General features: G+C 38.7%; 1 protein-coding gene across 3 annotated transcripts in view; it reads left to right on the forward strand.

The window, feature by feature from the left end:
- The window catches only part of LOC131671787 (protein O-mannosyl-transferase TMTC1-like), a 91,749-nt gene extending 83,163 nt beyond the window's left edge, over positions 1 to 8,586 (forward strand). The window contains exons 11-16 of one of the 3 annotated variants that reach the window (XR_009302572.1): positions 1,874 to 2,014; positions 3,046 to 3,245; positions 3,555 to 3,690; positions 4,861 to 4,996; positions 5,070 to 5,504; positions 6,816 to 6,922. Coding sequence is in view for 2 of the 3 variants with exons in the window: in XM_058948510.1 (XP_058804493.1) it covers positions 1,874 to 2,014; positions 3,046 to 3,245; positions 3,555 to 3,690; positions 4,861 to 4,996; positions 6,816 to 6,980 (778 nt within the window). In the remaining variant the exon portion in view is untranslated. Of the gene's footprint in view, positions 1 to 1,873; positions 2,015 to 3,045; positions 3,246 to 3,554; positions 3,691 to 4,860; positions 4,997 to 5,069; positions 5,505 to 6,815 lie in introns of all 3 variants that reach the window. The other 2 variants (XM_058948510.1, XM_058948511.1) reach the window with 2 other exon arrangements.
- Positions 8,587 to 16,519: the final 7,933 nt, after the last annotated feature.

The following is a 16,519-nucleotide window of genomic DNA, read 5'->3' on the forward strand; positions in this document are numbered from 1 at the left end:
CCCTCCCTCACCTTATCCTCTCTCAACCTTTATCTCTCTCTCTCTCTCTCACCTTACGTTGTTTATCATTCGAATGAAGGAAGGCAAATTATTTTTGTGAAATGACTACGTATGCCAACTATACATCTTTCAAGTAGTGTTGAATTTTATAAATCTAATACAGCTACTTTAACTCAACACGCACTCGCTTTCACTTTATTTCACTTTATTATTATACGTCGATGAGTTTGAACACTATTCGATCATTGGCACTCACAATCAGTAGGCTAAATGAATTTTCAACGGATTTGGAATTGTAAATCAATTTTTTCCGTTATAGGTAGCCTCTTGCGGAGCGAATCAATCCTCTGTATTTGGCTGGAAGTCATTTTTTCGCGTGTACAAAAGATATTTTGATTGAACGATTTTCTGTGAATCGTTTATAAAAACCCTTCGTATTTGTACGGGAAATCATCAATCATTCGTCAAATTCATGAAAGAAAGTAAAGAAAGAGGATATACTCGATAAGTTTGATAAAGTATAGAGCTTTGAGTTCCAATTTTCCGCGAACGAGACGCGATAATTCAGCGGTAATACGCGTGATTCCACAAATCAACGAAAGCACGTAAAAGCGTGTAATTCTTTGGTACGGACGCCGTGCGAGTATAACGAGCTAACAAAATCCAGCCATCGTGGACGAGAGCTTCGCATATACGCGTCTGTTCCTTGCTCAGGAAAATTCATTACTTCGAGAACAGAGAGGAGTTGTCAAGATTAGGAGGATCGAGACTGAAGAGTCGTATTACACGGACAGCTCATATGATATATTCGAACTCGTGAGCATATTATAGGTAATGCTAGGCATGAGCGAGAATGACAAGGGGCGGGTGAGAGTAGATGGATACGCGAGTTTGTCACTGTCGAGTGACGTCCGTGTCAAGCGCGTACGGTACGCGGGCAGGGAGGGAGACGACGCTTTCATGAAACGCATATTATAGAGGAGCTTCCGATATAATGTCACTGACGTGATATCATCGTTGGACTGTCCGACGACGTTGACATCGATCCACGACGAGTTCGTTCTCTTGACTAAAAATGCTTGGAGCGATCGTTGAAAAGTTTTGAAATGTTTCGGTAAAAGCACAACATTAATTTGTTTTAGGTAAGGATGCTTTATGCTGAAGATTGATCAGCAGAAACACTTATTATTCTTTTTCTTTTATGTTTATTTCAGTATTGTTTCTTAATCTATGATCGTAAAATACTACAACTTTTCAGTTCACATTAAGTCAAGGAGGATCGACAATTTCATTAGTAAAATATTGCTATTCAATTAGTTTTCGCTATAATGACAAAATACTAGGCCATTGTAAAAGCTCGACTAGCTTCGGCATCAGTTCCTATCCGATCAAAAAGTTGTTGTCTTACTTGAATTTTGATGACTATTAGAGCTAACTGATCTCCTTAACTTCAAAATACCCAAATCGATATGCTAACTATTCTACATAATAAGTTACTCAAAGAAAAGTTGTCACAGTAAAAAGTATTTATTTACTGAGTCAAGCTCGAACCGAAAAGATCCTTTAAATTGAGTAAAAGAATGAACTGAAATGAAGAGTACATTCGATAAAAGAATTACGCTGAAAATAAGTAAAAAGTTAAAGGAGTAAAGATACGAGTGAAAGTAACACTGTACCGCACTGTATCGCATCGAAAAATGCGATCTGTTGCTGCCGAAAGCGTGCGTCGATGGCGACTTTCAATCGAGCTTTTGCAAAAACAGCCTCTAAAGCCAAGGTGCAACTAACCATAAGCCCAGTGAAATTGAAAGCATACTAGCTGCATCGAGTGCACGAACCAAAAAAAACGTTTGCTCTCTGTTAAATGCTTCAGGCTATGGCCAACATACGCGAGCGCACACAACAATCTAGGCACCTTGACAGCGGGCGACCAAGCAGAGAAGCACTTTCTGGCAGCCATTCAGGCTCAGCCAGGCCATGTGAACGCGCACTACAACCTCGGCCAACTGTACAGGTAGGCCAGCACTGGCGGTGCTGCTGCACTAGCAGTCAATTATTCACGCGTAGCTGCCGCTCAATGGAAACGCCCAACTTGCTCGCTACTTAAAGAAAAGCAGATCTATAGGAAGATTAAAGCCAGCGGACGACTTTGCCAAAGAGCGAGAGAGCGCGAGCGCGTTAATGATAGGTTGCAGGCCTTTGTTCTTCCTAAAACTAAAAAGTCGATTAGCCCGTGGTGTGCCGGGCGCTACACGCGCGCGCGACGGTACTTGGCGCCATCGTAACTCTTCACTCTTCGATTTACGACAGATCGGTTTGCGTTTTTCCTCTCTATTTCCTATCTCCGGCGCATCGCGCGGCAGTTTTATTCATCGCAGTGCCACTGCAAGCACGAATGCAATAACTAGCTTTGTGCCTGGCGATACTGCCGGACTGGAAAGGCAAGGGGCAATTTTCGTGATGGCACTTTGAAACGCCATACCACGGCTGCACTGCAGCTTTATTCGTCGCGCGTAGCGGAGCGCGGAATTTCCTGTGACGTGCGCCAAGTGGACGGAGCTGGCTTCGCACTGGGTTCGGGATATAACGATGAATTTCGAAAATACTAAGCATAATTATGTGCCCCGTGCATATCGCGCACACTGCAAATACCTTTTAGGCATACTTGCTCTCGCCTTCCGTCCATAATTACTTGACGCTCCGATCGCTCATCGAAAGCTCGCGGCCAAAGGACGACGATTCTCGTAATTCTTGCACTACGTTCAACTGTTTTGCTTCTTTTCTTCTTCGTGCTCTGGCTTTGACGTTGCAACCTCGGCAAATGTCGTTACGTTGCTAAAAGCAAGACGGCCAATGTTTTAAGTACGTTACGTCGACGTCGCATAAATGCGTCCTTTGAAGCGATGCAAGATCAACGTTGGTAAACATGTGTTATCCGATGGCGGAAGTAGCTCAGTGCGATTCGGTCAAGCGAAAAGAGAAACGTTAGCCCTCGCGAGAAAGATAATATATGCCAAGAATTTACATATTATCTCATTTTTGCAGGAGAACAAATAGGACCGAGGAATGCATACAGATGTTACGCAAGTGTGTACAACTGGATCCAGCCTATACACCAGCTTACCTTGTGCTCGCTCGTATGACAAGCGGACCATCGGCTGGGTCTTTGCTAAGGCACGTTGTAACATTACAACCCAGAAATTCAGATTTTCTGGCTGAGTATGCCAACTGGCTTTATCAGAATGGTGAGTGAGCTATATATTCTTTTCTACACCGCTTATTATCTTAATTCCCTCGTAGTCCAGACTTGACTGTCCAACAGTTTTCCCTTTGGGGCTGTGCGTGAGCGTTTTCCTCTTTCATTTTTCCGTTGGACACGTTGGACAGTGTTACGTATCATTTTTGTCTGAATTTCTCTTGATTTGTCGGATATAGCTGATGATAAACTTACAAACAAATAGAAAAAATGCAAACGTTTGACCTTTCAAACGAAAGTTTTAAGCGCAATCTTACAAAGGAAGTGAAAATAAGGCCCTTGAAAAATGTGCTTGTAGGCAAGTGGCTTCCCGCATTGAAGTACTACCTCGAGGGCATGTCTCTGTCACCGACGCACCGTAGCTCGCTTCTTGGTGCTGCACGGATACTGAGGTCTCGAGGCCAATGGCCACGAGTGCATCAACTCATTACCAGGTGAGATTACCTAATTCCCACCTCTTTTCTTCGACCGACGCTAGCGAAAAAGTTTTCCAACCAGAGGAGACGACATTAAAACCGAGTAGTTGAGAAATAATCTACAAAATTAGATATAGACGAAAAGGGAATATTGGAAGTGAATAATGCGAGAGATTGAGTGGCAGGATGAATCATTTATTTCAATTACTCGTGAAATTCGTAGCAACTTCCATTTTTTCCTTTTTTTTACACTCCCCGCTTTCTCGTTATATATCGATAGCAAACTGACTATTGATTTCTCCATTGCGACACGACAACAGTATATGATAGAAATTACCTTTTAATTGTTAATGTATTACCATTGATGATCATTTTATCGATTTATTTAAAAAAGTAACTATGGCGATGATCGAATCATTAGTTGTAGAGGTCAATCCTGATATGATGATAAAGCTACTATTTAATTCGCTTGGGCAATCTCGTACCGAAAGGCTGCAAAAATTATCTGTAATGTGCATATCGGTTTTAGCAAATCGATATATAAACTCCGACTTGTTTACCCTGGTGCCACATGCCGGAAAAATCAATCATTATTATCTTACTTATTTTTTATTTGGTTTCTATTAAGGTAAAAAAAATAGCAGAAGGGAGCCGAAAAAAGAAAATAGTTTCTTTCGAGTTCTCTTTCTCTCCTTGAAATTGCATTAATATAATCAACAAGGTATACCATTTCTAATCGCTTAATACTATATTCGGATTGAGAAGTCGAGGTGAGATATGGAACGCGGGCGTGCGCTCGCAGAATTTAATACTATATCGATGCGCTTATATAGTAGCATTGAATTTCGAGGTTTGTCTGACCGTTCTCTCTTATCCTTTTGTTTCAATTTCCATTTGCGACGCGATCGTAAATGAAAATTTACGTTTTCTTAGAACAGCGGCTATTATTCTACAAATCAATTTTTATTATAATTTGAAAAAATTTATATGAAGACTCTAATTATGGTAGCTAGATATTCTAATTGGTAATTACATTAATGAAATTCGGCAGATGTTGCAAAACTGTTTCATATACCGGATTTGGATACTAACGAAACATTACCTTAAATTGAGCATTCTTTCGTTGAATCTCATGTAGCTTTGAATTTTCAATGAAAAGTAAAACAAAGCAACCGCAATCATTTTCAGATGGCACATCATGCTACGCGCTCGTCAAGGCAGTTTCATCTACCGCGGCGATTTGTACATCCAAGCATGGCAATTACAACACGAGTCTCGACAACGTAGCTACGACCACCACAATCAACAAAATCTTTGCTTACTGGTGAGTTAAATCGATGAAGCTCGTGCTGAGGTGGTTAACTATCAATAACCCTCCTTTACTCGCTCTCCAATAGCTTAATAGCCATAGGGGAAGGAGAATATTCCATTTAAAATTCATTTTGGTGCAGAGAAACGAGGCCTCTTGGTAGGGAAAGCCTCTTGAAAGGATTAATTAGAAGCCCTCAGAGAGGGAGAGAGAGAAAAAGGGAGCAAGAGGGAGCGCAGATCGTCATAATTCTAATTCAATAGATACCTTCATTTGGACAGTGAGAGAAAGTGAAAGGGAGAGGAAAGCTGCCTTTGTACCTGATTTTCACATATTCGTGCAGTTGTTGCTTCCACACTGAATCCCATGCACACGCACGCATACATCTAGGTTATACTGTTTGTCAAATTCCTCGCGCAATTTGGATTAATTAGGTGTCAACGAGAGAGCAATGAAGAGGACGGGAGAGGGAAAGCTGGATGAATGCATATCCATGCGTAATGATGCGCTCTGTTAAGCTTTCGTAAGCAGATTTTTATTTTCTCTTTATTATATTACTAGTATGTGTGATGTTTACTTTTGTATAAAGAGAACGTGATTTGACCTGTAATGTGTATATATTTCGGCTTTTGTGTACAGCGGTTCATTTTGAAGTTAATTGACGAGAGAGAGAGAGAGAGAGAGAGCTAAATTCTGAGTTATTCAATTAAATGAAATCTCTGGCTCTCTCTCTCTCTCTCTCTCTCTCTCTCTCTCTCTCTCTCTCTCTCTCTCTCTCTCGCTCTCTCTCTCTCTCTCTCTCTCTCTCTCTCTCTCTCTCTCTCTCCCCCCTTCTCTCTCTGACTGCCATTGAAATATGTAAATTCGTTTGCGAAGCAAGTTAATTAAGTTGACGTCGAGTCTTTGACTCATTGACAAGGTTACAAGTCAAAGACCAATTTGTAATATCCTGACTTGCCAAGTTTTGCGCGAATCCCTTTGCAGAGACAGTGAGGTACGAGCATCAAGATTTGAAGTTAATTACAATGCGACACAATTAACATAAGTACTGCGAGCAACCCATTCAAATTCCAAACTAAAGCCAGATTTATGGTCTAGCTTCTTTGAATATACATTCGGCTTGTGTATGCGTGCGTGTGTGCATGTGTAAGTGTTCTACCACATTATCCTTTAAAGATGGCTTCATCGACGATTCGAAAATTTCCATGAATCAATGAACTCGTTACGATCCTATTTTATAATGAAAAATGTTGTCAAATGCTCTCGTGGTATACTTTTTTTGTTAATTGAACATTCAACTGTTTATAACTTTCATCCGTAATTTTAAATGTTTAGAAAATATAAACTTTTATAAAATTCTTAAAAATAATTAAAAATATTTTTCTATTAGATAAATATGTCTAAAAATACTTTTTCCGTTTATCTTCCAACAGTACTACACCTACAAAGATATAGCAAATAGTACGAGTAGCAAAGTACCAAAAGACTAGAAAAGCTAGAAACACGCAATGCCATAAATGAACATAATAAAATTATAATTTTGACTTCTTCCTATGAGTACTTAAGAAAGATATATTAAAATTATTATACGTATATTTAAAAAATTCTTCATCAATTAATTATACGAAGGAGTCTTAGATTTAACAAGAAAACTTGAAGCATACAATGATAAAAGCAAAAGAACTGTATGGACCGTATCAAAACATAAAAACAAAAAAAAAAAACGAAAATAAAACTTTCTCTCCAAAAAAATAAAATATAAGTTAATAGAAAGAAGCAAATAACAATATACATGAATAACCATTTGAGTGTTGTCTGTTGTTATTATTTTCAGGAAAACGGTTGCGAGTCGCGACCAAGAGTGGCTCGCGTCCCCGTGCAAGATAGCAACAAATCCGAGCAACTCGAGCGATCATCAGGACGTTGTGGTGTACGTTCCTGCAGTCCACGTCAGAGGAAAAGTGCGTTACTCGTGCAGAATCTTCTGGAAACACTCTAAAGGTTACGCGCCTGTGTATTGTCGCGCCACACGTACGCTCGTACTACTTTGCTTTCTCTACTTCTCCATCTTCCCATCCCTAGTTATTACTTTTTGCGGGCGAAAGTGTGTTGCTTACTGCTGTTTTTTTTACCTGTAAAGACAACTCTTTTTTTATTTCAAAACTATTGATAACAAAATGTATGATATGGAGAGAGCAGGTGTATTTTATAATAACTTAGCGATTTACATGGGATTTTATAGTTGTGATAACGATCAATATCAAAAAAAGTTACCAATAGCCTTTTAGATTAACCAAATGATGAAGTTTTAGAATATGAAGGTTTCCCAGATTTCAGTAATCGACATGGGATTGCGTTCGAATATCCTTTTACGTAATACGTCATTTTTAATCAATTTAAAAAGCATCGTGTTTACCTATACGCATAAGACTTCTAAAGATGATCAACAACAGCATGTAATTAAATGATACAGCATAAAGATTAAAAATCAAAAATCTGACTTGTTTGCAAATAATAGCTAGCGAATTAATATATTATAAAGAAAAATAAAATAGTAATTAATACACTCCCCTCAGCGAATAAGGGCTTTTTGGGAGAAAATTCTACTTGAAAAAGTACACACATTATATATATATATACAACTTTGATATGGATAAAGAGTCAGCCGCTGGCGTGTAAACAGGTGTTGTACGAACGACAATGTAAATATATTTTTTGGCTGAGCGCGGCGGCGCTGTTTGTGTTTCTATCTTCTTTTTCCTTCTCCTTTATTCTTCTTCTTCCTCTCAACGTATACGCGTGCCTCGAGGCAATCGCTTGTGGGATGCGCGGAAGATGCAGAGTATAATATATTATTTTTCACTCGTATACATAGGAAGCGCATGCATGTACTAGTTTTTCCGAAACAATAAAGTTCAAGCAGCGAGATTAAAGAAATATAATCTCCTCACGAAGGAATTTTCAAGAGAGGAATTGTAAAGATATTTCAGAATAATGTGCTTATTTATTGTACATTTAAGGTGCCAATTTCTTCGTGGATGATATAATATTGATTCGGTGTATGAAAAAACACACGTAATCGAGCACACACATACACTTTTTTCTTTAATCGAACGAGCTTCAAACAACCCAATGACGTCGCTTTCTTAATTTCACTTGATTCGAGAAAACAATTGAGTGCGAATTCGTTCACGTTGAGTGTGCATTTTTTATGTTAACTCTCTAATAATATGTATCTATTACGTTACGCTTTCCTCTTATTCCTCTTAAGTCAACAATCGCACACGTCTTTTCGTTTTCTTGCTTCACTTTGACATCGAACGAGACGTCGTTGGGATGAATACGATAGAAGACCAAAAGAAAAGAAAAATAAGCAACAAGACAAACAGTACGGGGAAATAATAATAATAACAATAATGATTAAAGAAAAAGAAAAAAAATGTATATACAGGTAAACAGAATTACATCGAAATAAAAAATAACGCGCATCGCTTTATTATAACGTTTTCTCCTTTCTTTGTATTATATCTTTCAAAGTTGAAGCTAAGATTTGACGATTGTCAAAACTCTGATGGTTAACTAATTGCGAAAACTGAGCGATGAGTTTTAAAATAAATATTTTGAGAATTGTGTAAAACTCAAAACTTGCACTGTTTTTAATTTACCTATCACATTTTCCCACTCTTATTTGTTTCTTTTCGTTCACAGAGATTTTTCTTCGCCGTCATTCATTCAAGTGAGCTAATTTACCGTCTCTTTTGTGTACAGAGGTGGGAAAAAGAAATTTCGCGAGAGCTTTTGAAAAAATTCTTTATAGGGCATATCCACAACAATGCCCTCTTGTGAAAGAGAACTTTATTTTTTCCAACTAACATTCGTAGAGCTCACTGGACTTTTTCCACGTAAGAATTTTTTACGTTTGTTGAGAGAAGTATGTTGCGCAATATGGTCCATTGTTGGTCTGAAATTCAATGACGAAAGTCAATGAAACACGAGTATCGGAGCCACAAATAGACTGGATCAAAATTTCCCGTAGACGCAGACATTAAATCAGGTAGGTATGTGCATCGCACACACATATCCACTACGGAAGTAGCTAGTGTACAGCTGCGTCGGGTAATTTAGTGTTTTCAGCAGCACCTGGTTACAGCCGAGAGCAACAAAATCTTGCATCAGCGCCGCCTCTCCGCGGCAGTCATGGATACGCGATCGATCGTGTCTTTTGTTTTAAATAAGCATGATAAAGCTGCTGGGAGAATGGGAAAGCTTGGCGCGATATAAAGTAAACAAGCGAAGGCTCACTGAATAATTCATGAGGTGTCGCTTTAAGCGAGCAAGCACATCAACATTAATTAGCATCGGCTTTTTTTGAAACAACAACGCAGTGCTCGTCGCCAACAATGCAGAACCGGTCGGCTAAGTATTGTGTAATTTACACGCAATTGCTAGGACGGAGCTCTCTGGCGTACAATTGAAATGACCCTCGTCGTCGTTGCCGTACAATACTCTCTAGTTGGCTAATTGCTTTGGCGACGCGCAAGCCTCTTAACCAAACTCTGCCACATTTGGCGAAAAATTTGCAACAATTAACTGTCTCAGCGTACCCAACAATGGGACGCGCCTATTTAATTGCCGCGCACAACACAATGCGCGTGAAACGTTGACTTTTCAATGAAAGCCATTCCCTCTGTTTCTCTCCGTTCTCCTTTGTCAGGCGTTACCATTACACTTAAGGCCAAATCCCATAAGGAAAGTTTGCACCAAAAAACTGACTTTCCAAAGAGGCATTGCTGATTTACGTGATAATGGAACACTAGCAAATCTCTCTTCTATTTTTTCTTTCCTTTTTCCTTGGCCAATTTCAATAATCCCCTCAATGTCATTTATCGTCGAGAGAGATTTTATTAAGGGTATAAGGAATGACAGATTCCGAGAGAGATCAAGCCGAATCAACTTTTCTCATCATTCGTTCGTGGCAGGATAAAAAAAAAGAACATTCGCTTTTGCGAACGATCCAGAAACTTTGCGCTGGCTGGATATATATACACATACATATACGCGCAACGTACATAAGGACACTGCCATAAATCAGCTTGCCACACAATAACGAGCTAGATGTAATTAACCCTTTGTCCTGCAGATCAAATGTTTTGCTTCTTTTTTTTCTCTCTCTCTCTCTCTCCCTCCCACTCTCTCTCTCTCTCTCTCTCTCTTCCTGTCTTATATGATGAAAATCCATTTTCTCGCGTTAAAGCTATAAGAAAATCTCGTAAGAAATCAATTTCTTGATTTTCCCACTCGTTGAATACAGTTATGCTAATTTTCTTTGAATCCGATAATAAAGAATAAATCCGAAAATTTAAAAAAAATATAAAGCAACTGACAATGTGTTTATAAAAATGTTTTTTATTTTCTGTTAACGCTAAAGTTCTTTTTGATATATTAAAGTATTGATGATTATTAAGCTATCAGCCTGTTCTTCGATGTTAAATAAAGAATGTCATATTTGGAAATAATCGATAGACTTTCGCACGTATATCTTTTTAATTAACATTAAGGCAATTACAAAGCATCAGAAATTTTCGATTATATATATTAAATACAACAGAAAAATTCCAATATATTGCAGCACAAAGTTAATCATCGAATTCTTCAATAATTACATCAATATAACCTTTCATTAGCAAAGTTAAAATCGCCAAAGTGCAAACTTGACGAATGGATTGAACGAAGTTTAAATAAGAATAATGAAGAGCAGAAAGAACGAGTCAGAATGGCCATGGATTTGTAGATGCTAAAAATTCATCGCACGCGACGCTTTTTATCCAGTGAAGCGGAGTCCGTTGGGGTAACTCTTGCGAGCGAGCGTTCTGCAATCATAAAGGGATTCAGCGGGATAATGCAGCTGAAACAATGCGTTTCCGACGGCAACGCCGCGCGCCTGATTGATGGTAATGCGCGGAATGACGCATAGAGCCACGCCGCAGCCGTAAATTGCCGAATGACCGCTCGGTTACCTCCCTCCGCCACCCCGGCCAAGATCTCTCTCTCTCTCTCTCTCTCTCTCTTTCTCTTCTGCAGATTATTTACGACGAGGCGTGAGAGAAGACGGTGGTTTGTGCCTTCTATCCTCGCAGATTTTCTCCTCTCAACGTTTCACCAGATTGATTTATTTTTTCTTTTCGACTTAATCAAGGCGACCAGTGGACTTTTCTTTATTGATGAGTTTAGTTGTACTCGAACATCACGATGAATCGAGTGACAGATTTTTCATGAATAAAACAGACTGTTATTCTCACGTCAATTGTCAAAATTGTCACTTCTTTTTTCACGATGGCAAAAAAATTCAATGCAACTGTAACACCAGTGTTGCAATTTGATCTTCAACGTTGTTATTTGACTACGAAATTTCACATGACAAGCATATTTCCACGAGAAAAAAATATATCCCAACGTTAATCAATGACGTTTGAAAAGAAATAGAACATAAAAATACGTATTGCTTTGTTTGCCCGTTCACGCGAATTTTTTCTATTCATTTAAATAGAGGATAAAGAGACTTTATTTAGAAACAAACAACTCATCAAACATGAATACTCACACACCAAGTCAAGTTGGGTTGTAAACGTAGAGGATCCTTCAGCTGGAAATCCGCGTTCCCATCAGGCTTCAGTGTAAAGCAGTATCCTGAAATCTTAAAAGCTCGTGCGCTAGACTAAAAGCATCAGACCCAGCAGACCAACGTCAAGTCAACTGCACAAACGCGGACAATATATTTATACCACGAGCACTTATTACGCAAAACCGCAGTAATCAAATAATATAAGTTCTCCAGGTACTAAGCTATTTTTCTTTTTATTCGATCAATTATTTCTATCGTGTCATTTTGTCTATACACATATATGTATATGTGATTATACACACGCGCGCGCACACACACACGCACACATAGACACATGTGTATATATGTGTGTGTGTGTAACCGCACGCGCATAGTTCATTATTCAAACGTTCGATGGTATGTACGTTTGATTAATTTACGCCGACGAGTTATCTACTTTGGATTAATTTAACATTCGAATCCCTCTCTGTCGACGTATGTTAAGTCTAAATATTTTAATTTTTGCACGAAAATCGTATGCGTACACGTTTTGTTAATTAATAACTCGTTTGAAATTGAACTGATTAATCTGCTTTAAAGCAAAAACAAAATCTGTAAACGAAATTACATGGTCAATTAAGCAAAATTTCGGGCGCGTGTGGAGTTATATATGATTTTCTGGTAATTAATGGGAAAGTGGAAATGCGCAGTAAAAGATTTTTAGATCGAGCTTTGGTTAAATTGTTATTTATTCACTCGACACACATGTTTATTCGCCAAATATCAGTCGAATACATCGGAAAAATTGTGTATTGTCGCAGGTGATAAATAAACACATGAAATAATCGTTAATACTATTGTATTGTTGATATTTTTTTTAATAAAATGTTTAAGCTAGATGTCGCGATAAAACCATTTATTGCAGCGAGTTTTAATACTTGAAAATCCCTTACTTTTATCATCTTAGACTGATAAATTGGTAAAATCGAGACTATGAAATAAAATTTACAACTATAAACGCATTTCAATTTACAGCTACGGTAACGACAATACATTTATATTTCAACTCGTCCATTTGTTCAACGTAATTCTAAAAGAGTACTTCATCAAACTTACAGCAAGCATTATAGAAACAATAAATTTAAGCAGAAATAGCGAATTTGAAACGTACAAGTATTCTCATTATACGTGATATTGCAGTAGCTTGTGCAAGCACTCGGCGCGCACACAATTGTCAGATAATGAAAACAAAAAGAAAAATATTATGCCGAATAAATTATTATTCACTAATTATCTGCTTTTAAACTGCCATAGTAATGAATTTTCGTGAGTAGGAGGTGCGTTTGAAAAACGCCCATTGCTCTTTTTTCCGAGACGGCTTTAATTTACAGAGTTACGTGGAATTTATTCAGCAAAATTTTCACAAGCCACGTGTAGTACAATACATAACACTCGAAAACTAAATTAATGCTGGCGATACAGCGACAGACGCGCGTTGCCATGTATCTGTCTCTCCGAGCTTTCTCGTCTCCATCAGTAGCAGCGCGCCAGTTCAGTCGAGCGCGTCGACTTTATTTATTGGATGTGAGTGCCTATCTCGCTGGGATCAACGAGAGCGATGTATTGGAAATATCATGTAGCCTGACATCTTATGAATACTGATGCAACTGCAAGAACAGATGAGATTGTCACCCCTCAGAGCCATGATTTTCATTGCTGTACTGCATGCACACGACAAATTAATAACAATAATGACAAAGAAATGAAGGCCCTAGTAAATCAAGCTACTGGTGCTTTTAACGCAGCGGTACAGTAGCTAATAAGTAAATAAATATTCATGACGAATCGGCGGCTGAAGTTGATGACAGACTAATTACAACTTGGAAAAGGCTGACATCAAATAGCCTTTGAGCGAGGCGCGCGAGCGAGAGAGAGAGAGAGAGAGAGAGAGAGAGAGAGAGAGAGCGGCGCGTGATTTTGCCAGTTACATAATTCATGGACCGACGCGTGCGCGCAAATGTGTCAGAGAGCCACGCGCTGCACATCGCGTAAAAAGCGCCGCGTAATTACACAGCAAAGGCACGCCCACCGCAGTGCTCTCGCCAAAATACATTTTACGCGGCTATATTTGACTTTTAGCGCCTGAATTGTTGATTTCATTATCGGAAAGCTTTGCACGCGCGAATTTTCACGGATTTGTCACTTCTCCTTGACGCGCGCACGACGATTAGTCGTGCGGTTGCCTACGAATGTTTCGGAGGATTGCAGCAAATCAGTGACTTGTTTCGACTCCTGAATTTGCCAATACTTTTGTATAGTATCAATTCAAAAAATTGTATCAATGCTTTTGTATGAGCTTTGTCAAATGACAATATTTATCGAAGATTTTAAGCGTGAACAATCGAAATTGGCTCCAACTAAACGAAACTCTGCTATCGTGAAAAATCAGCTTTTCCATTCTTCGCTTTTTTTTACATAAACTTGTTCGAAAAATACCTCGTTTAGAGCACACGCGAAATTTTTTCGTATGACTTAATTACAACAGAAGGCGATGCGTCACTTCGGCAACAATGGACAATATTTCAAGTTTTTAACTCTTTCCTTATGTGTGGATGTAAGAAAACTAGTTTTAAGATTATTCCAATTGCAATAGTTTTAAAAGTATTTCGTTTTTTAAGTATATGAGTGAACATGAAACGTTGGAAATTATATTTTGGAAAGACTTTTATTTTATATACTCTCCAACAAATTACACTTAATGCACATGAATAGTGAGAATTTCCGTACTTCAAGTTTAACTCAAAGAACGTGTAAGAAAGTGCTAGCCTACTTTTGTACTTGCGATATTCCTCGCGATTTTAAATATATCTCAGAGCAGCTCGAAGATCAAATGTATACGAGCAATTCCATCAGAAATCGTCCACTAATTGGGTATCGATTTTTCCGAACGTTTTCAAAAAATTGTAAAGGTGCGCGCACTTGAACGTTCGACAATGTGTAACCCACCCAAATATGGAAAAATATTTGGTCCCATCTCCTAGCAGGATCGTGTTGTTTTATGTGATGTTTCATGGCTCCTTTTGGAATCTATCAAAGAGCAAGGAAATATAGTGCACATCTGAATATAAACGCAAATGCTAGGGGTCTAAATAATACTTTGTTTTATTTTCTGCTGGAATGTTGGACTCTTCGATTTTGATTCGGAAGTTTCATTAACAGTGAGTTGATTACGCAGTGTTAAAGTTTTCAAAGTTTCACAAGGAAAATTTGCATCGCAGCTGAAATCCACGCTATCGTTTGTTGTCCTTGTAAAATTGTGGACCTTGTTATTTGAGGACTTTGAACTGTTATAAGAATGAAAGATTTATGTTAAAGGCATCTCCGCTGGTGGGATAAATTGCTTTTAGCTTCAGTCACTCCATAGGATGATAATGCGATTGAAAGAATTAAGCGCATGCAGCCAGTTGCAACTGTTCACAATTCGAGCTGAATGAATTGCTTATGTGAAAATGAGGAGGCGAACGGGCAAAGAGAAAAATACGTAAGACTGAGAAAAAAGATGCTCGGGCAAATATGAATTGGTATAGATAGGATGGTGCGATACAGTAAATGAACTCCTAAATGGCATAACTGTCAATTTAATATATTTCGGGTGGAACAGAAGCGATTGCGGCGCATAAATATGGGATTCAATGAAAAGGTGAAGTTGGGAATCGCCCCGGGGACTTTGCTCCAGTGTCACAATAAAGCACGTGAGAAAAATAAAGGCCAAAGCCTTGCTCTTCTCTCCGCTGGCTTCTCGCGTGGTGTGCGCGAGCGCGAGCGAAGAGGAATAGGCATGTATAATGTATGCGACCTCTTGATTTGCGAGCCTCTCTACAGGTGTACGGGAAAAAGCTTTCTACTTAGTCGGCCGCCATTTTTCCCGTTAATATTTGAGTGCGACGCGCCACCGTATTGGAATCGACTCGCTCCCAAGAGATATATAGCGGCGCATATTAAATTATTCATTCAACCGTGGAATATCGACGCGCGAACGCTGAAGCAATCTCCATTCAGATGAGCCGTCGACGTCGCGGACTCTCTGAATTCTCAATGTCACTTTTCCACGACAATTATTTTCTCGTTTCCTTTATTCCGGTAACGGATCGCATTTCTTTTTTCTCCCTCTTCCTTTCGACCAATTCTATTCACACTTGTGTGTAGTTGGTGGTGCTGGTGCGACGTTCCTATCGTGTTGCAGTCGAGCAAGTGAGAGAAACGAATGGGCGCGGATTTTCATCGGGATAATAGAAAAGTCGTAGTTTATACATGTTACATGGGATTTAAAGGATTCGCTCGGAAAAGAGTCGATGGGAAACGACGACAAAGGTCATTTGAGAAACGTCTCTCGTGTCGAATGTGAAACTCACGTGAGATTGGAATTCTTATGGGAATTGAAAACGGTCGATTTTTCTTTGACATCCTTATGACTAATGCAAGTAAGGAAAACGAATAAGATCGGTCTTCTATTAGCTTGATACGTAACTACAGGCTTTTGAAAGCACTTGCTGATGGCTGCTTGCTTCTGCCAGAAATACCATCTAATTATTTTTAGATAATTATACATAATTTCCATGAACTTGTCAATATTATTCATTAACGTTTTTCATTGTCATTTCGGAATAAGCACAGTAATTCGCGTAGCTTATGAAAATTTATCGATCTGTTTGGCACGTTATCTAATAATATATATTACCTGAAACCGAATATGCGTTCGTTAATTAGTGAATTTAATTCCATAATATATAACTTGTACCAGATATATTTACTAATTAATAAGAATTCGATCCGAACGATGTTCAGAGACATCCTGCACGTATTATCTGTTAAATTAGCTGGTACTCGTAGCCGAAAAACATGGGCCTAATTGAACATTCCATCCGTTCATCCCTTGC

This window comes from Phymastichus coffea, unplaced genomic scaffold, assembly GCF_024137745.1.
Source record: "Phymastichus coffea isolate CEN01 unplaced genomic scaffold, Cenicafe_Pcof_1.1 PCOF00135, whole genome shotgun sequence".
In the NCBI taxonomy this organism is placed as follows: Eukaryota; Metazoa; Arthropoda; class Insecta; order Hymenoptera; family Eulophidae; genus Phymastichus; species Phymastichus coffea.